The following is a 24,825-nucleotide window of genomic DNA, read 5'->3' as shown; positions in this document are numbered from 1 at the left end:
CCTCTCCAGTTTATACCTATTGCCCCTAGGGGTGAAATAAATAATTTCACAGCCAAATAACTCACTCATGTCTGTATTTTGTATGTATGTGATATTATGCATATAGCTGGGGTTTAAAGTACCCTTTATATAAACTAAAGAACAAAACACAACTTCATCAGTAATTCTTGGAATAAGTCAATTAAAGGCAGAGTGCAAGATATCAATTTTCTTTTCATCCAAGCACAGCAACATTATTTGCACACTGAACACTTCTCATACATTAAGAAATGCTGACTGCAATAAGCTATTGTTCATTATGAAGTCTTCAGTGCACAGGAAACTCACAATGTATTCCCTTTATTCATTTTAATTTTTCAAGCTAGACATTAGTAAGTACTACTTCCTGAGATAAATGGCCTTTTAGTTAGATGACACAAAAAATGCAGACGAAAAGTTGTATTTCTTTACAAAGGCAACACACCACCATATAAGACCCCTGGCACCTATACAGCTAATCCTGTTCTTGGAATGGTTACATTCATGTAATAATTCTGTCTTGCTAAAAACTGGGTTGTCCCTAACCAGGGCTATTTAGCACACAGACTTCAACATAATGAAGGCTGTAACTTTATAGGGAGTTGGGAGAAGTCTGAAGTACGGAGAGTGGTGCATTCCTGAAACTCTCCTATACCAGTGTAATGTCAACAGAAAAGGCTGGGTGGTGATGTAATGTCTGAGGGCATGCCAGAGTCAAGACACTTTTTGTTTGATTCACAGGGTACAAGTTATTTCCCCCACCCCCGCCCCTTTTAAATTGGGCAGTAAGCAGTTCGTTTTACAGCTACAAGCCTTCAACAAGAGCCTCATATTATCTGCACAGTGGAAAAAAAAAGAATGAGCTGATAGCATTCATCACCGACACAGGCAACAATGCTCAAGCAAGAAAAGCTTTTGGTCTCTTTTACTTCAGAGGGGGAGCGCACGTGTTTTGTACGGTTTTGTGGGTCTTTTTTAGCCGCTGCCCATCACCATGGCCTCTGAGGCTCCTACATTTAAAAATGCACTTGGGTACCTGAAGTCCTTCAATGCTTCCTCTGTATCCTCAGATCCCAGAAAAGATTTCCCATACTAGCCTAGCAACAAACAATCCTTATTATTTAAAACAACATCTCCCAAATTCTAGTGCTGACAAGAATAATAGAAACTCACCCATACCCTGACACAACTTGAGATTCTCACACATTTTATGACCTGTATGCAAACAAACACTTGTGCACAGGAGGGTAATGTCAGTGGGAGTTTGGTACATAAATAAATTGCCTTTAAAATTCTGGGCCTGGAGGCCTGTAACAGAGGGATGGATTTTGTTTTCACTTAAATCTCTACAGCCAACTGAGGTAGCAGGCAGCTGAGACTCATGCTTGATTCGTCTAGCCTATCTCATCCTTCCTTCTGTCTACAGCTCTGTGACTCAGGTGAGCTCCTGGATAACACAAATGACATACAATCTGGAATGTGTTTATCTACCAACATCAGAGCTGTCCTACAAAGAAAAGAAAAATCGGTGTCACAGGAATGAAGTCATTAAACTCATGAAATGGACATAGTTCTGAGAGGAGTAAGTGAAGGCACTTATAAATGGGTGCAAATAAATTACCAGCTAAACATTGCCTCTCAAGCTTTGGTAGTTTTAAGAAAGTCTGACTGACATTTCTAGGAAAAATGCTTAAGTGTATCAGTTGCTGACTTTCCAGTCAGGTTCACAAGGACTAGGGCAATAATGCTTTCAAAGGAAACAACAGTTTGCAATAACACAAAAAGAAGCAAAAGCTCTTCATCCTCCAAGATCCCCATCACTTAGTGTGTGCTAACACCCACACACCCAAAATACCTGCAACAGAATGTGGGTCTTTTTAAACTTTAAAAAAAAATAAAAATCACCAGGTTAACAGGTGAATCTTTCTGAATTTTCTTCTTCAAGCATTAATAGCATTTCATTCTTGGCTAAGAGGTTTCAGTCTACTTGCATCACAGATGCTCCAATAAAACAAAGCGGTATGCAGTTCACTGTACTCCTGCTGGCAGCAGGCTCCCCTCTAGAGCCATAAAGCAGGAGTTTGGGATCCGAGTCCTGTTGAGTACATATCACAATCTGTGAGCCATAAAGAGACAATACCAAGAAAAAATAGTATAGGGAGCCTAACTGCCATCAACAAACCACTCAAACCGTTCCCCAATCAGTAGTCTGTGTTTTATTTGTGCAAAGAAGTTATCTTACTTTAAGACACATACCTCATCAAAGTAAGAATAACACATCTGATCACTATGGGAATTTAAGTAGTTGATTTCATAAAATACAAGGGTGATCTCTAAAAGAACTCATAAGTTCTGTGGCTGCAGCTCAGATTCTGTTCATTTTTGCCATAATAGAATCCAACAGCTCCATATTTTCCTACTCAGTATATTTTCACCACTGTGTTACAGCAAACTTCTAAAGGCAACTATTAAGATACTAACACTTGTGGGTTTTTAAATCCTGATGGGTCATGACTTACAGGAAAACTCTCTGGTGTGTAAACCATTTTCCATGTACAAACTTCACAGAAAGATTAGCAAAGGCTGTAGTTTTATGAAGAGATGAGCCTCACAATGCTGAAAGGCCATCTCTCCATCTCTCATGTACCCTCTGATCCTCTCCTTATACTGCACTCAAATGCTTGCTGAAGACCTCTGAGTGTCAATGTAAGTCAATAACCACCCAAAAAAAGAAGTAAATGCTCCCAGCAGGTTAGGAAGTTGATTCAGTGAAAGGTCTTGCCTCATCTCTGCTGGCTAAGAAAGGCTGTCCCCTTTCAGTAGTGCACTTTTTCAATGCAATTGCATTCTAAGCACTGCTGAGTTATGGATATCCCTTTCTCGTTAGGTTTAAAACAGGAAAGTCACATTTATAAATTGCTAGGCTCTGTATGAAGTACTAAACCTTAACTATTTAAAGACAGCATAAAAGAGGAAAAAAGGTTGTCTCATCAGTTTAATAAAGGTGGAGAAAATTGAAGACAGAAAATCAGAGGTGCGATGAGAGAAATATTCCGAAGAAGCCTTCCTACCACAAGTGACACTCATAATTTGAACACAATTTCCTTAGAAACTTTCAAGGAAGCCTTGGCCCACACAAAGTTTTCATCCTACAAGGAAATACAAGCAAGGAATTCTGCGAAGCTCACTTTGTATGGATCTTGAACGAAAGACATTCTTTATTGAGGCGATTAAATTTGAAACAGATTTCTTTCTTTTTTTGGTGAATTCTGATTTGCAAGGGAGTCTTTTATGCATTACTTCATACTCACAAAATTCGCCAAAACGCAAAAGCATACTGGTCGTATAGAAGGGTAAAACTCAAAAAGCATTGTAAATTCTCCTTTTCTAAATTCTTCAGACCCCTGGAACTGGAATTGGGTTCAATGTCAAAAGAATATGAAGTTCTTTAAAAAATGCAGGCTTCTGAAGCATTGCATCAACCTGATACAGAATAGCCAAATTCTTCCCATTAAAACAATACCTTATCCAGAAGAAAATGGCTTAGAAAGCAAAACAGACGCTAAGGTTTTTATCTAGATCTTCAGTAATAGAAAAGAAGCTAGACTATATGTCAGAGTGTACACAAGTCCGTTCTTACTTTCAGATAAGAATGTCATCTTTAGGCTGACTAAATAATGGACCACAAATCATCATCAGTTTCCTTCTTAAATACATGTGTTTGCCCATTCTTTATAATAAACGGCTCTGTTTTTTTAAAGATGGTTTCATTATTGCATTTTCTCACTTCTTCCGACAAAAACTATGTAAAATGCAAACACCACTCAAGTTCAGTGATGTACAGGTATTTCCTACTTGCAATCTTAAAGAAGCTCAACTCTGCGTCCTGCAGCAGCAGCAACAGAATTAATGACCAAGTTGTGACTGCTAGAATTTTATTGATAACAGCAAAGAAATTTTCAGCTCTTAGTTCTACAGTATTATGGCTCGAAAATATGCTTTTTGCCCCAAAACAGTACTAGTGGTTATTAAATACAGCTGCCCAAAGACAATATCCAGATCTAGAATCATGCAAACTGATGTTAGTCACTTTATGCGTGACCTGTTTCTTCATGATTAGTAGTAGGGACAGAGTTCTGCATCAGTTAAGTAAAACTAATCTTTCCTAACAATCTGCCATCACCACCTACCTAACACTGAACTATAAAGACCCATAATCTGATCCAGTAGTACAGTATTAAAGTAAAAACATTATAATTTGAAATAAGAATCAGTAACTCCATAAATTCACAATATTTATGTTTTGTGGGATTGCCTCTGCTGCACTCAGTAACAACGTTGAAATGAAAGGAACGTGCATCCTTATCATATGAAGGGAGTATTGTCTACTCATGGTTCTAAAATCATAATAATTAAACCTAAAAAGCCTCTGCAAGTATATTTCTTGTGAATATCACCTTCCAAGTAAGTATTAGATCACACCAAACAAGAGGTAAAACTTATCATGTGCTTTGGAATATGTTTTACTTTCTTCAGAGCCTACATTGCAAAATAGTTCTGAAGTAAGCCTACACATGTCCTGCCTCCTGTTTTACCTCCTGGATCAGAAAAAAAAACCCAACCTTACAGAGGCAGTTTCAAATAGTCATGGAAACCGGGGAGACTCAGGACAGCACTGCTTGCTTATTACCTGATCACGATCACCTGCAAAACAGCAGCTCTTCATAGTACATGAGTTGAAATATCCTTGGTTGTCAAACTGGAAGACAGGCAGCCGACAGTGGATGTCATAGAGGACTGGGGGAAGGCGCCGACGCAGTGCCAGCAGCTGGGTTCCATTGCTGTTGAACCGGACACTCATGGCGCTCTGAAGGGAGAGGTTTCCACCATAGCGGAGCAGCGAACTGAGAAAAGACAGAGCAAGCTAAGTGAGTTTGGCCACACATATAAACTGAACTACTTGACGATGGAACACTCTAACTTTGAATCATTTCAAACAAGCCCAGTAAACTATAGTCTTATTTAGTTTCTGAACAAACTTGATTCAAAACCTGAATTACAAACTATCAAAATATTAAGACTACAAAGTCTTTAGAAGAGTAATGTTAAAGACTGTGAGTAGCTTTATTAATAACAAATGCATTTCCTGCCTAGAAGCAAAGTCTCACAGAGCAGCCTTAGTCTTAAAAGGCTATTCTTGTACATCTGGGATGTCTGCGTTTTAGACTGACCCTACCAGTACTCAGCTCTTTTTGTTCAGCTGGTGCCTGAATCCAGCCAGCCCAAACTTTTTTTCCTCTGCTCTGGCACTGGACAACATTTTCTCCAATTGTAGATACTCTGACCTTATCTCACTTCTGTTTCTATTTACATTTCTACAGGGCATCAGCAGATGCCCAAGCCCTACTGTCAGCAATTCCAGTTGTCTTAAACAAAGGCCTAATAAACTAATAAATTATTGTAAGAAAAGCTAAAATAAGTCACTTGGCTAATGTCAAACTTACTTCATCTAAAAATACTGTCAATTAGGCAAGACAACAATGCTACCATATGACACTACTACCTAAAACTCTCACATGGTTGAATTAGTCAGTTTCCTTGTACCATACAAGGTTGTATGATGAAAGGCAGAGTACTTATATCAGTATTTTTTTACATACACAAGACAAAAGAAAGTATCACAAGTTTCCAGGCTCTCTATTTAAAACAATAACAGAATTTGGAATTTGTTCCATCTAGGAACCTAAAGATAATCAAAGCATACCTGAAATTCAGCTTGCATTGTATGGGTTCTCTGTTTTTTAGAAAAAACTTAATTCAATCCCTGTACTTGAAATGACTGTGTTTATAGAAAGGGAGACAAAGGAGGAAGAAATTTTATCCCTTTTTGTCAGTGACCACTGAAAACTCCTTAAAAACAGTAGTACCACACCTCAGCCTTTCACTAACAGGTTTTGAGCAATCCCTATCATATCTCATTAAGACCTGGGACTTTCATGCACCTTCTGGGCCAGACAAGACATGCCAGCACAGAATTTGCAAATACCAGATGGAAGTTTATTCATAGATTTTAATGCATTATACTTTCTGATGTAGCATTCTGCTCCAACGTTTGTGAAAAATGAGTCACTCCCCATGGACTGGAAGCCACACTCCATGCAGGCTGAAGCATGTATCGCTACTTGAGATACTGTAAAATTAAAAAAACTATTGTTCCTAAGCCAGAGTTAAACAAAACCAAAAACAAAATAGAAGACTCCACATAATGAATGCACTAGAAATACACTGCTACTGCCCATACGCACTTTGTGAACCGAATAGTCAAGGCCATGGTGTCACAAAGGAAACAGAAGTCACATTTTTACAACCAACTTGTAAGAGCTTCAAGCTGGGCGCCAAAAATTCTGTACACCTGTACGAGCATGGAAAATCCTGCTCTCTCACAGGTGTGTTCAATTCTTCTCCTCCCAGGCAAAGCTGTTGAGCTTCTCTTAATAATGTTAATGTTTTTTAATAAAAACACGAGAAAATTTAACGCTATAAACCATAACCTTAGAGACAAAGATTTAGCTTCCCCTCTATCAGTCCTAGTTTCTGTTCATCAAGATCAATAAAGTACTTGGCCAACTCAAAATGCTCAGTCAGGCATCAAAAAAAAACCCCCAAAAAAACAACACCCAAAAAATCAAAACACACACACATTACTATTTTCCCCCCTCCCTTCTCCCCCTCTCCTGATAGGTTTATGGAAGTGGAAAAAATTTTCTACGGAACTTTTTCCTTCCTTTAAAAAAAAATACAAAAATCAAACCAGACACCAAAACCACAACAAAAATTAAACAAAACAAAAAAAAAACCTGAACAAAACCAGCCAAAACCTGAACCCCAAAAACCCACAGAAGAAATAAATCCAGATATTTTTGGCTAAGAAAGGTCAATTTTTCTAAAAAAATAGATGAGTTATCTACCTCAGATAAGAACACCATAACACATATGCAACAACTGCACAATGTTAAGGTGAGGCCACCACTGCATAAAGACTAAGCCCCTCTTCTCATTTCCACTTCTATTACTAGTTATCCTTCTCAGTCTAAACTGCATCTGGAATTCTCTCCCACCTGCAAGTGAGCAAGCCTGTCTAATAGATGCCCCATCTTTTAAATCTTCAAACAAAATTTCCACGCTTGCTATTATTATGTCTGGCCTGAAATATTTTGAGATTATATTTTATAGTAATACTAGTGTAATATTAAACTAGCTTCCATTCTGCTTACAGATGTTTTCATTAAGCTCCGATAGCAGTCAAAGCTATCAATGAAAACACCTCTTGGAGCTGAATTTTGTATTGTGTTTCAGTAACTTTAGTGTAACCAATCACTAAAAGAATATTTTACTTCAGAAATTAGATGAAGTAAGAAAGGCTAGAACTTCAGAAATTATGACCATAAACACACATAAGAAGTCTATAATTAAGGAGCTGCACAGCTAAGGCCCCTCAGAAGATCCACAGTTTTGCTTACCTAGTACCTCACTCTATACAATTCAGCCACAGGTGTAACAGAAACAGTTTGTGCTGCAGTTCCTTGAACATTCCGCTCAAACGAAAAAAAAAAAAGAAAACAAGAAAAACTCCACAAAACCAATTCCCACACTATTAAAAAAAGCCGTGAGCTAAGTTTGGATGGTAGAGAAAGAAATGATAAAATAGCCATTCGTCACACATTAATATTAAAGAGTGACAGACTGATGACTTTCCCCATTTGCCTCAATTCTATCCCCAAAAATCACTCCATAGTTCCAAGCACAACATTTTGTTGCACTCATCACAAGACAGTGTTTTTCTGTCTCCTCCACCTGCTGTGTCCCGCTTGCTTCCTCTCTGTCTCTTTGAAAGGGTTTGTTAAAGGAAAACAGCGTGCAGTTAATTTAACAATCCATGAAAAGAGGCATCAGTAGTTAGGTGGAGACAAAGGGAGACAAACTGACACCAACTCCTCCCAAACATCCATTTCCTGACCCAAATGGAGAAGAAATATGTTTTCTTCCTATTCCTACAAGATAAAGTCTGAGAGATGTTATGGTCAGAAATATGGTTGAGGGGTATGGAGGGAGTGCAACTCACGGCTCCATCTTGGCATAAAAGCTAGGAATCTAGTTCAGAAACTGAGGACATACAGAATTTGAGAAATCTCTCTTTCTTTGTCTGCAGCCGCAGGCAGGCCTATGGCAGCATTACGTGGAACTAAGGAATCCTAAGACTTCAGTATCTTCCATTATAAAATTTAGTTGATTACAGAATGACCATGCTGGCTTTAGGAAAAAATATTAACTGTCCAAAGTATTCCACCTCCACCAAAACTGCAGGAAAAAAAAAGCACAGCCAGCCATCTACAAGAAAGAAGCTGGGGGAAAGTTATGTTAGTTTTTACATTATTAAATGAGTACTAATACTCATTAGTACTAAAGAAGATGTCTGAATCAAGAATCTCTAAAGACCTTGAAACTAATCAGGACCAGAGCATTTACTCTTTTTTTTTTTTTTTTTTTTGAGGTGGGGAGGAGACAAGGGGAAACCTGTGTTTAAGCATGTTTCGTGTTCAAACGATCACCTCCACTCTCCTGGTTGCATCACAGTGCTGCTCTATACCTCTAGTCAGTGCCACTCTGGAATTTTTTCACACAGGATTATGTGGGGCAGCACAGACATGCTTGGATACATTGCTCATGTTTGAACTGCCACTTCTGCCTGCTTCTTATTGCGTGCTCCAGCAAAGGAATTTCAGAGGCAACACCTTGCAGTTACTAAAAGGTTTACTGATGTATCAGACTAAAACAATACTCCATCTGAAAGACACAGACCATGACAGCTAGTGAGATATCTGAAGGTGCTAAAAGGGCACCTCTGAACAAATAAGATGGGTGCTTATTCTGCCAGAGGCGTTATCTTTATGAATCCAGACCTAGACTACTCTGGGGATTTAGTCTACTTCCAAATTTGGCTCATCCAGCCAGCTGTGGAATGCTGACGTTGCCTACCAGCTCTGGAAGCAATAGAGAGAGAGACACACGCACTTCTGAGTTTTTGAGAAAGTCATCTTGTATGATTAAGAGAAATATTTATTCCACAGACGGAACATTACAATCCAAACACACATGCTGGAGCTGGACGGCGGTTGAGGGGGGGAGAGAGTGGACAGTTATGTGCAATATGGTAATTTCCGTAGTTGGATATGCTACACACAGGCAGCACTCAAGTGTTAACTAAATGCCAGCTCAGCCAAACAATGGAAGGCTTTCAATCCAAGGGTAGCAACAGTAATGTAAATAAATCCATTTCTACAGGCAGCTAGTGGAGTGAGAGAAGAAGCAGTCTCATGGCACTCAGAATCTGCAGGAAAAAAAGCTATACCTGAAACAAGTGTTTCTCTCTCCTCCTCTTGCCCCTTTTCTAAACAAAGAAGTTGTTTCATTATTTTTTGAAAAACTGATTGCCTGAGTGGTAACATAACCTTAACTCAGGCTATTCAAAAGTTAGCTTGGTAACAGACAGTGGCCATTAAAACTGAGAGTAGATCAGTGTCTCGGTAGAAATAAAGTAAAAGCAGCATGCATGACAGGATTAAATAGAACCATTAAATAAAACCACTGTATAGCTTCTCTTGATAAACTACAAATCTGACAATGATCACAGTAAAGACACTGTCTTTCAGAAATGAAGGTCATTCCAGAGGGAGAAGGAAGGAAGGAAGGGAGAAAGTGTTGATATCATAAACAGCAGCGTGTGAAACTAACTTAATGAAAGAATGGCCTTAAAAGGAAAAAGATAATTGAATGCTCGTAACTAATACACAACATTGCATACAGCTGTGTTTGTCAGCATTTCTGTAATCACAAAATTGAGGAACTTCCAACTGCGCAAAAGGAACTGGAATGAAACTTGGCAAGAGAAATCTTGGCCTGGAAAACTACAGAAAGGTTTGGAATTTTATCTGGGAGGGTTACTCTGTGTGTGTAAAGACACACACAATTCTTATTTAGTCCAAAGCAAATACTTAGAAAGAGCCAAATCAACCAACAACAGAAAAAGCAAGCACAAGATCAATTAACATGCATACATTTTTGTTTTTAAAGTAGATTACAAGTCTCACAGAAACCTCAAGATGGCTTTTTTTTTGAAAAGCAGGTAAGTCACGTCAAAGTGTATGGAGTTCCTCTATATGTATTCAGAAGTGTCAATGAATGTGAAGGTAGTCCATCAGTGTCTTAAGATGAAGAAGGTACACAAGTCACACCTAGGATTTAGTTATTTTTCAGCAACGTGCTCATTTTCCTAAATTCCAGCATCGCTACTTCTGATTATCTCATTCTATTATTCTTTACAAGAATTCCCTTCAAGAACTACACCCCCCAGAATCTGTAACAGGAAGCAAGAGGTATTTGCTTGGACTTTAAAGAATAACCAAATAAAATGAAGGCTGTGTATTGTTAGCCAACCTGAACGCCCTTGCTTTCTTTCAAAAATATACAAAATCAGCTGCATCCACCAAAACTGGAAAAGCAAAGAATTTAGGGTGAAGATTCTGTGTGTTCAAGAATGTGCTATTCCTTCTGCTGTTTACTGTTAGGGTCAGGAACATGTAAGCTCATACAAAACGGAATCCTTCATTAACAAACTCTCATGCATGGCAATCTTCAAGGTGAAAAGTAGCTTCACCTTTCCCTCCAAACCAAAAGAGCAATAACTTATTAATTTTTTTAATAAGAGAGATTCTTATCCAGAGTTCAGAATTTGGAATCTAAAGAACGTCAAACATCACCAGATTTACGTATCCAGAGCAGCCAGGCCTTGTAACAGGAAAGGCTTGCATGGTTTGGCCCTTAAGATCTAATTGAATGACTGAATGCTAATGTTGCTACATCAGCGACCTGAGGCAGTTCTCCAGAAAGTATCATTTTCCTTCATTCTGCCTTCATTCACAGGGGAAAAACTACAGAATTTCAGTATTTTGAGGAAGATGGCAAAAGCAGAGGCATTAAGTATACTACACTCTTGCCCTTATCTGTATTGTTTTTATCCTTTTAGGACTTAAGGGCTTACCTCTGTTATTATGGTGATTAAACAATAGCAAATTAAAACAACAACAAAAATGCCTATCCTCCTCCAGCTATGTTCAAGGTTTGTTTTGGTCTTATTACAAACCTGTTCCGAAACATTCTCACTATCCTAGGATTGCCCCCGCTACAGCTCTGAAGTTCAGCAGGCACAAGTGTGTCCTATTCTCAAATTCTGCTTGAATTACCTAGGTGTTACTGTAATGTAAGTAATAAATAAGGACAATGCAAAGATGGGAAAAAGACTACAGCATCTGCTTCACACATTTAAATACCAGGCAGTATTCAGCAGACTTGCTCACTTACTAAGTATTTCTAGACTATCTTATTATTCGGTGCTCATACCAGCAACAGAAAAGATCATTTGTTTCAGACTAAAAAATACCTAGCAATAAATTCAGTGATTTACATTGCAACTTTTGCACAGCACTTCTGTCTTGAAAGGAGAAAAGGAAAAGAAGGAAATAAAGAAAGAAACTAACTTGCCGAAAGCGGCAATCCAAAAAAAGGAGCCCATCTGCAGGGAAGTGTTCTTCCCAGCAGAAATACCATTTAATCCATTATCATGACTAAAGCCTTAAAGCAAAGCGAGAAGGTGACAATCATTAAGTCTAAAAGGTTTATTTGCAACTACTCCCTTTTTTCTTCAGTGGCCTCCTACTAGAAAGGCAGAGACCACCTTAGATATTTCTATCACTAAAGAAATCATTCAATTTTGGCTAAGCCCGAGACAAACAGCTTAGAGATTTATTTATGGACATAATGGAGAAAACAAAGCCGAAAAAACAACCCAAACATACCACACACAACCCAGATGCCATTACCATTCAAAAGTTCCTTTAACATTACCCGAAGATTTCCAGACAATAAAAATTAAATCCACATGAACTTAGGCAACAATCGGCTCACTTTCTATGACATTAAAGGATTTTTTAAAAAATAATGGAGAACAAATAGTGGTAAAAAAAAATATCTAAGTTTAGATTCTGTGTTATTTGGGGCAAATACGCCCAGCTGGACCTTGTCAGGGGAGATTAAAATTCTAGGTTGAGACACACAGATCAGTTGAGCTGCCTCAGTAGCACAGAAGCAAAACAGATGAGGATGGTACATGGCACATTTGTGGGATGAACTGTATTTCCCAAACTAGAGGGGAAGACAAATAGTTACTTGAACTATTTGAGGCGACGTGGTTGGTCCACACTGGTGAGTACCTAAATGGCATTTAAACCTCTTTACATTTTAACTTAGCTAAATTAATTACTTTAGGCAGCATAAGAAAAAATGACAACAAATGGTTCAGCTGGGAAGGGAAAGAAATGAACTGATAAGCTTGACAATGAAAAAGCCATTTCCAAGATACACACACTTTTCCTGCACTCATTAATACCGTGCTTTGTTCTGAGTACGACTGACAAAGGCCTCTGAACAGAAACATGCAGCACACTTTTACTGCACTGAAATAATTTAAATGAGTAGTTGCCAACGATTCAATGATGTAGAGGACTCTGGCATCTGCAGGGTCTTTGACAATCCCAAAGCGCACACACACTAGAAATGATAAGAATCATAAGCTTCTTTCCTTTATGTGCAGGGTCAAAATGTAAAACAGTCAAAAGGAAAACCTTAGATGTTCGCACACTATTCTTGCCATGGACTCCTGTGGGCATCAGTAACATCTTAATAAACAATTACAACCAAAGACGCTACTTTGAGAAAATTACCAATCCACTAGTTCTATCCTTTAAAGAGCCCGGAATCCCATTAAACATTATCAGAAGCAAATCCTATGGTTACCCCTGGATTGATAACATCCCCTGCTACATGATCATCAACAATACCGGATCCCACACTTGCACTTCCAGAAGCTCAGTATTTCAGCCAACATAACAGACATCTTGGTTACACACAGATAAAACCAGGCAATAGCTAGGATAAAACTCATCACGCAGATGAACATTTCTCAGAAAATAACTGCTGTCTCTGATTGGTATGATCTTTAAGGATCAAAGACCTTGGAGGTATAAGCATCAAAATAAAAATTGCCAGCCACTGGAGATTTAAATCTATGGAGTTGGACTCAGTTATGATGCTGGTTTTATGACCTTAGAATACCTTCTGCATCACCATACAGATGTTTTCTCAAGTCCTCTCTGTGCAACAGACTATAAATATCACCTGTGGTACAAATACTGCAAATTCTCATCATCTTCCTTTCCTCCCTCTTCCTTACCCTCACAACCACCAACAAAAAACCCTGAAGAAGGTAAGCCATGCCTCTATTCAAAGGTAACACTTAGCCCTCTCTTGCAAATATGGTCTATTTGACATGCAACTAACTAATCTCTGAAGAACTGGTCTCAAATTGCTTGCAGCTCTGGCAGCTACCACTTCTATTTCAAAACTGACAAAAGGACTTCTGAACCCAAAACGTAGCTTTTCAGCATGTCAATCTAACACAAACCACCCGTAAGACCCCTATGTCCTTAGATTATAAGCATATAGCGATATTCCACATCCCTCCATAGAAAGAAGTCATGTAGTACACAGAGTGTTTTCTTCTTGTCATCACAGACCACTACACTGATCCACGAACAAGAAGCTAATACTCATCAGCTCTTTTATAGGCTGTGAACTAAACGAAACAAGCGAAACTATAAGGCAAAGCACACAGAAGTCAAGAACTAGATTTTCAGAAGTTCTGAGTATCTGTGATTTCCAACAGATTTGGACTAGAAGTTATGCACTCCGTGCATTGCTTTAAAAGTTGGTCTGTGCTTGCTACGATTAAGCTGAACACCTAGTAAACAGCCCTTCGCAGAAAAAGCTCTATTCAAGACAAAGACTTGGGAGAACACACTGTCAGTTGGAGACCAGCAGTGCAGCACAGCCACATCCTTCAAAGTCCTCCACACACCGGCAAAATCAATGTACCTCAACATTAATAAACATGCTAAGAAGAGTCCTCCCTCAAGATCCCTCTGAATCTAATTAGTCTATCCCAGGGAAGAAATTTCCACCTCTACATTTTGCTTACTATTTAATAAGCTGATCACTAGGTGATTCACTGATACCTAACAACAGGTATTCCTCGTGTTCAGCTTGGAAGTTTGCTTCCTCTGAATACTTAGTGCAGGGGTTTTAATTCCATTAAGAGAGCCTTCTTGATTGGTGGTTTCTTTGACATGAATATTAACTTAAAACATGAGTTTAACAAGTTTGCTTAAAAAGGCTCTGAACTGCAGTTACTCCTCAGCCAAGAGAAAGAAAGAAATCAAAGCTGAATTAATGTTCCTGTTTAGCTTTGTCTGTTGTGCATTGATGGAAAACACTGAAACTGACACTCCTTTAACTTAGGCTTATTAGGACTTGTATGATCAAGTTAGCTTTTAAGATATGCTACAATATTTACAGGCACCAGGGGACTGTTCTGGTGTTCAAGGATTTTTTTTTAAGTCATGCTTGGGTTTTTTGAGTACACTGACTTGTAACTACACAGACAGCACCGGAACTTCCAGAAGAATCTTAAAAATGTCTATTGCATGTAAGCACTTCTACCTCACTCAGAGCTTGAATCCAGTACTTGAGTTCTGGGGACAAATGAGTTCCCAGAACGCAACACTCAAGACCGGTGTCCTGGAACACTATGTTGTACTGCAGGAACATAAAAAGTCAAGTGTCAAGCGGGACCACTCTCTGCTTATAGTTTATTCTCACAAAACAGGGAGCCTTGGAAGGTCAATCACCGCCAACTTTAGTTATGTCTCACCTCTTCTAGTTTGTAAAAAGCCACTAGGAATGCTTGTGAGGAACATGCTGGTGAGACAAGAAAGGGGAAGGTTAGTGTAGCAGAAGAAACTGAAGCAAGTAAAACAGTAATGCCACAAACAGCTGAACATTTCTAATAGTTTACTGCTCCTCAACTGAGGAAAGTCTTGTTTCCCTCCTTATCTCCTGTCCTCAGCCTGTTCTTCTCCATCACCTATGCTATTCAGTGTTCCATGAACCCAGTTCAACCTGCTAGGCCATAAGAAAGCTACACAGCTTTTCCAGATTAGTTTTCTAAGTTCTAAGCATGATGAGCTGGCTTGAAAAACAGGTCAACCACAGAACTAGTGCAATGGACATAGTAGGAATGAGGTTCTGAGAACTTTTAGATAAGCCCTCCCAAGCTCACAAAATTGCCCTGAGTTACGTACTTCTAGTATTAACCCAAGGCAGCATTTTAACCCTTGAAGTGGACACGCAAATGGATCCCACTGTGTAAAAAGCACAGGGTCAGCACTCCCATTACAAGCAGAAAACACTTCTGACAACAGCCTTTTTGTAGTATGAAACCCACTTTAAAAGTATGTGATGGTCATTAACAGAACAAGCCAATAATCATTTTGATCTCAAATTCTTCCAGATTAGGTGATGTAAGTGTTGGGGTGGCAGGGGGAAACATAGGAAAAGAAAGAATTAAGGGGATAATTATCTTGTTTTCATAGTGAAAACAACAGCCTTTTGATTTCAGTAAAAAGGAGATGGACATGAGGCTGTGTGGAAAACGGGAAGAAGGGAGACCGTGAGTACCTAAAACTAGCTGGAGCTACATAGTCGTTGATTGGAATACATATGTAAACTGACCTATTGAGCTGCCCCCAGGAATTCTTCAACAATATATATTTGCAATATATATTTTGTTGTAAACAGTTTAAGATGCACAGACTTGCCTTTTTTGATTTTCTTAAAAAAGGCACAGCTTCCAGACCCCATCTAGTGGTGCGAGTGCCTTACAACAGCGTCTTTAATCAAGACCACACTTAAGCTTTTCAATGCACTCTTTAAAAAAAGACACAATACAGTTGGTTTCAGTTTAACGTCCACCTTGAAAGAACGGCAATACTCACACGTTCTGAAAATAGAAAAAGAAGATCTCCAGAATCACCAGTCAACTTGTAATCATGCTGGACTTAAATTTAAGTTCTATTTCAACAGTGCTTCATATGCTATTTTTGAGCAGCCAGCCCACCACACTCAAATCTTACTAGTGTAGTGAGAAGTAGGGAATCTCAACTACTGTACTAAATCTAAGACAGATGACATAACAAGCTGTGAATGAACTTTGGGAAAAAGCAAAATGAATTTGCCTCCTGACTCAGTCAGCAAGACTAATCAAATTATGACTATCTGAATTGAGCTAAACTTTCACGATTCAGAGCTGCGCAACTGTCTCTAAATTTCCCCATGCGTGCCAAGAAATACTGGCTTTTTAATTATCTTCTTCGCTGTAGCAGCAGAGTATAAAGCACTCCCAGGTTCCCACCAGAAAGTTAACCAATTTTACAGTATATGAATAAAATCCACCCATAATCAGGACTTTTTTCCTAATCCTAAAAATATTTTACTTTTTAATTTGTATATTTGTTTTGTGCTGCCTGACTAAAGCAGTGGGTAAAACAAACTCCTGTGACTGGAGGCATTTAATAACAAGCTAGAACACAAACCCTCATATAACCCAATTGGAGAAGAGCTGTCTATTTGGGAGAAAAACATTCTGGTGTAAAACTCCTCAGATTTTCTGGATAAATAAGATGCAGCTCACCTGTTTCTGACAAGCATTGGAATCTGTATCTGAATTCTCTAACCTACTAGGATATTGCTATTCTACTCAAGATTTTACTATGAGCTACGAGTTTAAAAGATTTAAAAGATTTTACTAAGAGCTACGAGTTTAAAAGTGTATGATTAACCATATTGCACTGACTACCATACAAGTTTTGGGGCTAACAGCTAATCACCCCTTTTCTGACAGTGCACCATCAAGCTCAGCAAAGTTAAAGAAAAAACTACACCTCATCTGAGGAGCCTCTGCTGATTAAAACCAGAAATTCAGCATTAAACCTGATCCCCTTCAAATGAGTGAAGGCCAGCTGAATACCTTTCTGGATTCTGCAGGAGAGCAGCAGCAAGATTATCTGGAATAGTCTCCAGTTATGAAGCAAATCAAGCAGTGGCTGCATCAGTAACTCTGCTTCCACATGAGAACTGATAGAGAACAGGACAATAGTTGGGGAAAATTAATTTTACATGAAGTGTTATGCTAGCTGCCAATTACTAACTACATCTGACCATTTCACCTTTCCTGTACTGGAGGAGTGGTGCAACCCTGCTTTAACCCGCTAGAAGTTATTATTTTGGTAATTTACAGCAAATAACTAGAAAGTATCTGGACATCATCTTTCTACCCATTCACAACCCCTAATCAAAACCTCACTACCACACATTGTGACAAGACAGTTAAAGTTTACCTGATCTAGTAATTTCTGTTAGCACCACAGGTTGCATGATATAGGACTGCAAAATTCCCACAAAGGCTACAGTATTACAAAGGATTACACTGCAAGAAAGCTCTCCCTCGAGAGCTTATGGCATAAAATAAAGTCCCTCACACGTAAACTTCATGTGCAGCAATGACAATATAAAGGTAGGCTAGGGAAGGGATAGACTGATCTAACAATTTTATGCTATGGTTATATATTGTGCTATTCAACAGCCTCAGAAAGTTAATACTTACGTTTCCCCCAAAAGCCTCTGTTCCCTCATTCTTCCTACACTTCAGGCAATGCTACATCTTGGATATCGACAACAGTATAAAAGAGAACTACAAATCTGTAGAGAAGCAAGGATTTCCACCATTGGCATATGTTTTCGACAATGAGAAAAGCGGCCAAGGCAGTAGCTCTTCTTTGTTGTGCTACTACACTTGCACGCACATGACACAGGCAGCTTCTTGTTTATCCCTAGATTATAGATATCTTCCGGGCTGTTTAACCCATTCCACCTAAAAAACTCATCAGCAAACATACTTTTGGCACTCATCTTACCTGAAACCATAGTTTGTGTCCTTTATTACTATGAAGAACATGGAAAATGTCCACAAACTCGTTCACGTAACAACTTCAGTTCTGTATAAAGTCTATCACAAGTACTTACAGCATTAGGGGGATTACTTTATCCTTAACAAAAAACTTCTTTTTTTTTCCCCTGATAATTAAGTTCATCATCTATCTTCCCCCAAAAGAGACTGTAACAAACTAAAACCCACAGGTAAAAATTTAAATTCTGGCATCCACTTCCTCACTGGAGTGAGGATTATATCTTGACTGATCTACAAATTAATAAAATACGCTAAAGTCAAGTTCCATGACTCTAAATTTGCAAATTAGACCTGCAGAGATCAGTGGGAGTTTTGGCAAATGCTCTGTTACTTTAATAAAGATTAAAAATCCAGCCTTGTTTATTTAAATATGAGGGACTCCAGCTTTGGCAGGTCACTAGCAGGACAGAGCTCACACAGAAGAGCTCTCTTCCCTGAGAGTTTCCTGGGAACAAACTCCAGTGTCAGCAGAGTACTTCCGGCCATTTGCTTTCCCTCAGCTAAGCGTATCCCTCTCGTCATGTTTTGGGCACATCTCTGATCAAGTAAAGGATGAAAGCTGATGGCTGTCCTAGAAAAATGGCAGCTGAAAGCAGACTTATGATCTGCATTCATTTAAGTTACAGCTTGCTCAGCCCAAATCTGAGGCTCTAAATATCAGTCAGCAGCACTTACTCTGCAAGGAGCAGTCTCTTATTATTCACTCTCGTGTCCTCTGGGACAAGCAGGCTGGAGGCAGGAAGCATGTGCCTATTTTACACAATACACCACACCTTGTAGGTGTAAATACTTTAACTTCGGTACTCAAGGGAGCAGCTGCATGGTATACACAGTATTTGTCCAGCTGTACAATAAGGGTTACACACATTCCCCTACACGTGGAAAAAAAGGACGTGATCTATTCACCTAGGGATTTCAGCACTGTAGTTGGGGATGTTTAAACAGTGTGCTCAGATCCCACATTTAACTTTTAGATTACAAGATGACCCTGAGGTTATAACATAAGGCACCCTTTCCCCTCACCTTTCATCATATTAAAAAAAAAAAAAAAAAAAGACTGCAAAATTCAGATTTGTCAAAAGTCATTAACTACTGTTGCTATATCTGGAGAAAGAATTACTTGCCAAAAAGCACTACTTATTAAATTCTGTTGTAGCTATTGTATATTTGTCATTAGAAACAACAATGACACAAGACAGTGAAAAATGTGTGTCTTCAAATGTGTGACTATTATCTCATACACAAAACCAAGATGAACTCAACTTGCAGAAGTTCTTAAAATCACAAAATGAGGTAGAAGCTGAAAATCAAAGAATCCTGCAAAACCAGTATGAGACCACCTGGCTTGATGTTTGGTAAGAGCAAAATACTTGTATTTTGCTTGTAAAAGGACTTGTATTTTTCTCCCTCTATCCAGTTGAAGTTAGTTTGATGTTAGAAAGTAACATACTAAGACCTAGACATAAAGAGTTTGACAAGGATAAGAGAAGATTGTTTAGGGAACTTCCTAACTCCCTTTCAGTTAAATTTTATCAAACCTAGATTTCATAGCAGACTGTACAACAGCTGCCAATAAAGGCTCTGGCAAACTATAAACGTGAACGAGCTCTAGAGCCACCAGCACCAGCATGCAAATTCTGATTCAAGCTTAAAAATAAAAAGAAATTCAAACCATTAATGTTTGCAATTTAAGAATAATAAACTCTCCTGAAACCATAATTTTCTTGCTGTTGTAATGCATATGTAAATATTTTAGAATTTCTTTTAAGCCAGTTATATTTAACTGCATATAAATCACTTTTTCTCTCTGTATAGTACAAACCCAGGAAGACTTTTAGTGAGATGCACTTCTAGATACTTAAAAGAAATTCAGCAAGGGAAAAGTCAAATGTATGATATGTAAGATTTTAAACAGCTGGGACTATCGCACTGTAAAACAAGTATCACCTGTTTTCCCCTCTCTTCACTTTTTTAAAATTTTCCTTTCTGCACTCATACCTGTAACTGGAAACATGGAAATATCAAAGTTGGGGGGAAGGGAGACACATTTACTTGAATGCTCAATATTTTTTTTTCTGTTTATTATGATTAAAAAAGGAAATTACTTTCAAAATCTGAAAGATTGAAAAAGAACTCAACAGAAACTTAATCTCTCTCCTCAGTGTTAAGCAAAAAACTACCCTAACCACAGTCTCTAGTCAGCCACTGAAAACTGAGCTGGGTAGAAAAAACAAACTGTAAACCAGCCAGTGCCCAACACAGCTTCCTCCAGTATTAGCAAGCCAGTACTAAATATAATGATATGAACTTGACACAACAATCCAAGTTAATCTAGACTGGTGAAACCAAGCAGGCTTCCAAGAAATCACTTAACTTAGCATTGAAGAACTAGCCACGTTTCAAATCAGATTGCACATATGAAGAATGTTAACTATGCAAAATAACTTAATTCAGCATTACTAACATAGCTGTGAACTTTGTTCCACATCTTTTCTTACCATTGTACAGCCCAGCTTTAAAAAAAGAATGTTATGCCATCACCTTTCAAGAGAAAGAAACAGCACAGCATAAGACGAGGACAGCTAGATCTTACCTCTGAGGCTTACGAATATCCCAGAGTCCCACACCTTCCTTAGAGTTGGCAGTCGCCAGTAATCTGGGTTCTACTGGATTAAACATCACACTGTGAAAGGCTGATGGGTAGTGTGCCAGGCAGAAGGGCTCTGTTAAAAAAGTTGATATTTCAGACATAAGAACAAATAGTGCATGCAACTGTTCAACGAAGTGGGTTTGGAAGCTTAATATGGAAACAGCATTACAAGATCTGAAGATATGAAGACACGTTCAAACCATTTCTCAAGATGACACATCCAAAGCAATATAAAAACTGAGGTTTTAAAATCCACCCACGTGCACATTAACTTTGCCAAAGTATGGAAAAGGACACAAACTGGATTTCAACATACCATTTTGCTTATGGAAGGTTCCCAGAGTTTAAAACTAGCCACTTGATCTTTAAGCATTTGATTCTTCTTAAGGTTCTTTAAAAAAATTGTTATCTAATAAGGAATACACACCACAGGGCTTCCAAAAGATTCCTAGCAATTCATACCTGGAAGCTTCCACAGCCATTGATGATCACCCAAATTGTAAACATAGCAGCAATTGCTTATATGAGAGAATAATATAACAAATAGCAAGATAACTTTGTATGGAACTGCTCAAAGCAAGCTACACCAACATTGGGAAAGAGAAGCCTGCCACCTCTTAAGTGCCATACAAACAGCTGTACAAGTAGACAAGAAGGGTGTTCCTCTTGCATAAAAACGTTCACAGTTAGCTTTTGCTGTTCACACACAGTTAAAAACATGCTCATCCAGACTCTGCCTCTCATCTTGATTAGTGTAACAAGATGGTGGCCTGCTACTCTGCCCTATTTATTCCATCAAAATGCTGCATTCATGAAGACTGGGAAAAAGCCTCGAGTCTGTCATCCTCCTCTGCATCTTTCTGCTAGCCTTAAGGCTTTAGACACAGTCTAATTCTCTTTGTTGTGTGTATCTTCTGTAGCATGCTGTCACTCTTACACTCAACTAATAAACTAGAATCAATGGCTGTTTTGAGCCAGTGATTATATCAGAATTTTCCACTCACCGTTTGCTTTGATGCAGCCACTGTGCTACTCAAATGCTTGGAAGACTCTTACCGTCCATATTTGAGCCACTGTGTGCAAACACCTTTAGACCCACAAGCACCTCCAAAGGTACTTTGTTTTCTTTCCTCGTATCCCTCATTAAGGCACGTGAAACATGGCTAAACAGATTCCTCCTCAATTCCCAATATCTTCTGATACTACTGCCCATCAAGCAATTGAGACAGAGTTAACCTTTGGCTGTCCTGCCCCATCTGTATTCATTACAAGCTGCTTGACTGGGTCCTCCCTTTCTACCATTTGTTTAGCAGTGATCAAACCAAAGGTCTCTCACCATGGCTGAAGTTCCCTGGTGCTATTAACTGCCACAGGAGGCAAAGGTAAAGGGAAGAACAGGAGCAAATCTTTGTTCTGCCAGCCTGCCCCAAGGCTTTAGAGACTGCTGTGGGTCTGCTGGCAGTTCCAAATAAGGTTTAACAGAAGAGCTGACCTTCTGCATCTGCACCACCCAATTGGATTGCTGCTGGGACATAAAAGGCTGTGTTGCTAAAATGGCAGCCCCCACTGAGAAGCAATGGCCAGCATTAGCTGAGCGGAAGGAAGAACTACATCAGATTGCCAAATAAAGGAGTTTGGGTTTTTTTAGTAAACATGTAATTTGTGTACATTTGTTTAGCCCATTCATTGTCACCAATTACTGGTGTTTTCCTTCACCCCTTTATAATAAATAGCCTAGCCTGGTACCACAGTTATCTTCTAAGATATCAAAAATTGCCTTTAGGCCTGTCAAATTAAAGAGAGATTACAGGAGCTAAACTAATGAGACATTAAGTCACTTTAATGAAAAGTAGGGAAATTTCTTTTTTCTTGCTCTTTATGCTCATTCACAACTGTAGCTTTTATACACTGGAGTATGAAAATGTTTCTCAAGTGAGAAACTCAACACCGTCCCGAACAAAAATTAAGTGAGTTTATAAAAATTACTACATAAATCACTCAGCAGTGAAAGACAGGGAGAAACAGAAAGGGAACAGAGCTCATTTCCTAGCTTCTTTTAATGCACTTAATCTCAAACTAGGAGGTTATTTGCCGGATTTTAATGTGCTGGTCATTCAGGGAAGCTTAACACTGAGCAGGCACAGTGCCTATTCCTATAACAATACCACTGCAGAAAAGAGGATTACTCAATGACAAGCATCATATTGTAGTAAACATTAGCAGAGCTCACATATAAATGCTGACTCATGACTCCTACCTAAGCATGCAAAAGCCCTTTACTTAAAATTCAGAGAACCTAAGACTGCTCCAAAAAAGCCCCAAATGTACCACAGCTAATACTACTTCACTCTGTTTTCACTGGTGACTCAACCACCCCCCTGGCCAGCCTCTTCCAGTGCCCAGTGACCCTTTCCATGAAAAATTTCTTTCTGATATCCAGCCTGAACCTCCCCTGGTACAGCTTGAGGCCATTCCCCCTTGTCCTGTTGCCCGTCACTTGGGAGAAGAGACCAGCTCCCTCCTCTCCGCAACCTCCTTTCAGGTAGTTGCAGAGAGCAATAAGGTCATCTCTCAGCCTTGCAGACTGCAGACTGCTCAGTTTAAAAGCCTCAGCCTTGTGTTCTTTAGCATGAGGTAAACTCACAACTTCATTTAGAAGTATTACTTAGGTATTCATGTACAGAAATTCAATTATTGAAACATTCCCCTCCTAATTTATGTAACCACAGTTCCAAATAGAGATTCCTCAGCCTTAAAGCGGCAGCCGCAAAAATAGGGATTGCAGTGTTTTGAGAAGCTGCAGGTTTGTTACATAAAACAACGGTAGTCAGTTTGGTTTAGAAAACAAAGATTGAATTCAGTGAGAATTCAACTTCTCTCCTACCACGGAGGAGCTCTAAGTTTCCATGTAATCAGAAAACATTATGCATAATATAGACTATAGTGTCACAGAGAAGTATGTAAATAGCTCCGGAAAATTATTCAAGTCAAAGTAACAGCTTCCTAAACATCCAATTTTTTTTTTAACCCAGGCTGCAGACAAAAAAAAAAATTTCACATTCCTAACTGATTTTGAATTTAGCAAGATGTTTTTATTAAAGAAATGTGTCCTCCACTGCTGCTTTAGGCAAGTTAAAAATTATTAATACCAAGTTCTATGCTAACCTGAATGATATGCTGGTACTTTATGAAGCCATTTAAGACAGTAACACTGAACTGTAAAGATCAGGGCTTGCCTATCACTGGCCACAAGAACTACACCTCAATTTCATTCTTTTCCAACATCCCCTGTTTAAATTATCCCAGATAAACATAACTTTTCCTTTCCCTGCCTTTCCCAAATTCTTCCTAAATTAACGATCTTTTCCATCTACAGAACTCACCTCCATGGGAAGACTCTCGGATGTCCCAAATAAGAACACGGCCATCGTCTGATGAACTGGCAAAGATGTTGTCATTTACTGGGCTCACTGAAAGGCCATACACTGCATCTTCATGGGCAAACACATCCAAGGTCTCAGTGCTGGAAAAGACACACAGTACTATCATTCTTCCTTCTCTTGCTATTGTTTTAAAAAGCAAAATACTTACAGCTTTAACTAGTAATACTTTGTGACAACGTTTATGTAACTGCATAAAATTACCCTTCTCTTTAATTAGAGTAAAAAACAGACTAAAAGCCCATGTAGAGTGACCAAGATGTCATGCTATGAGGAAGAAGAAAAAAACCTCAGACCAAACCCCACAAATTAAAAACTTCAGAAACGGCAAGATACTATGGAAATCATGTTGTATTAGATTAAACTTGGGAGGAAGTAATGGGAAAGGGAAAAAAGAATCGGGATGCGTGGGCTGAATTTTCACTACTTAATGTAAAAGGGAAAGCAAGATAGAAATATGTTCTTTAATATAGGTTTCTGTATCGCCCAAAAGCTCAGTCGAAAATAACAAGAGACCAACATTCCAGCTGTCATTTTAAAATAAGTTTTCTTGGTTCTCTGCAGCAGACCAGACCTGTATTTTTTTCCATGGAGAAAAGCAGAAAAAAAGAACAAAATAAAAATAACTCCCCCAAAAGTACCTAGATTTCAGCCATTCTGCAGTTATATAAAAAAAAGCCCAT

The 24,825-nt window shown here is 38.7% G+C and overlaps 1 protein-coding gene across 1 annotated transcript in view; it reads right to left on the bottom strand.

Annotated features, from left to right (window-relative positions):
- DCAF5 (DDB1 and CUL4 associated factor 5) overlaps positions 1-24,825 on the bottom strand; it is a 68,011-nt gene that overhangs the window by 26,724 nt on the left and 16,462 nt on the right. The window contains exons 4-6 of the mRNA XM_069858173.1: positions 24,086-24,225; positions 20,646-20,775; positions 4,709-4,922 (exon numbers count right to left, since the gene is read on the bottom strand). Coding sequence (XP_069714274.1) covers positions 4,709-4,922; positions 20,646-20,775; positions 24,086-24,225 — 484 coding nt within the window. The remainder of the gene's footprint in view (positions 1-4,708; positions 4,923-20,645; positions 20,776-24,085; positions 24,226-24,825) is intronic.

The sequence above is a fragment of the Phaenicophaeus curvirostris genome, chromosome 5 (genome assembly GCF_032191515.1).
Source record: "Phaenicophaeus curvirostris isolate KB17595 chromosome 5, BPBGC_Pcur_1.0, whole genome shotgun sequence".
NCBI lineage: Eukaryota > Metazoa > Chordata > Aves > Cuculiformes > Cuculidae > Phaenicophaeus > Phaenicophaeus curvirostris.
The sequence above is the reverse complement of the archived record's forward strand: the minus strand, read 5'-3'. Positions and strand labels throughout refer to the sequence as shown.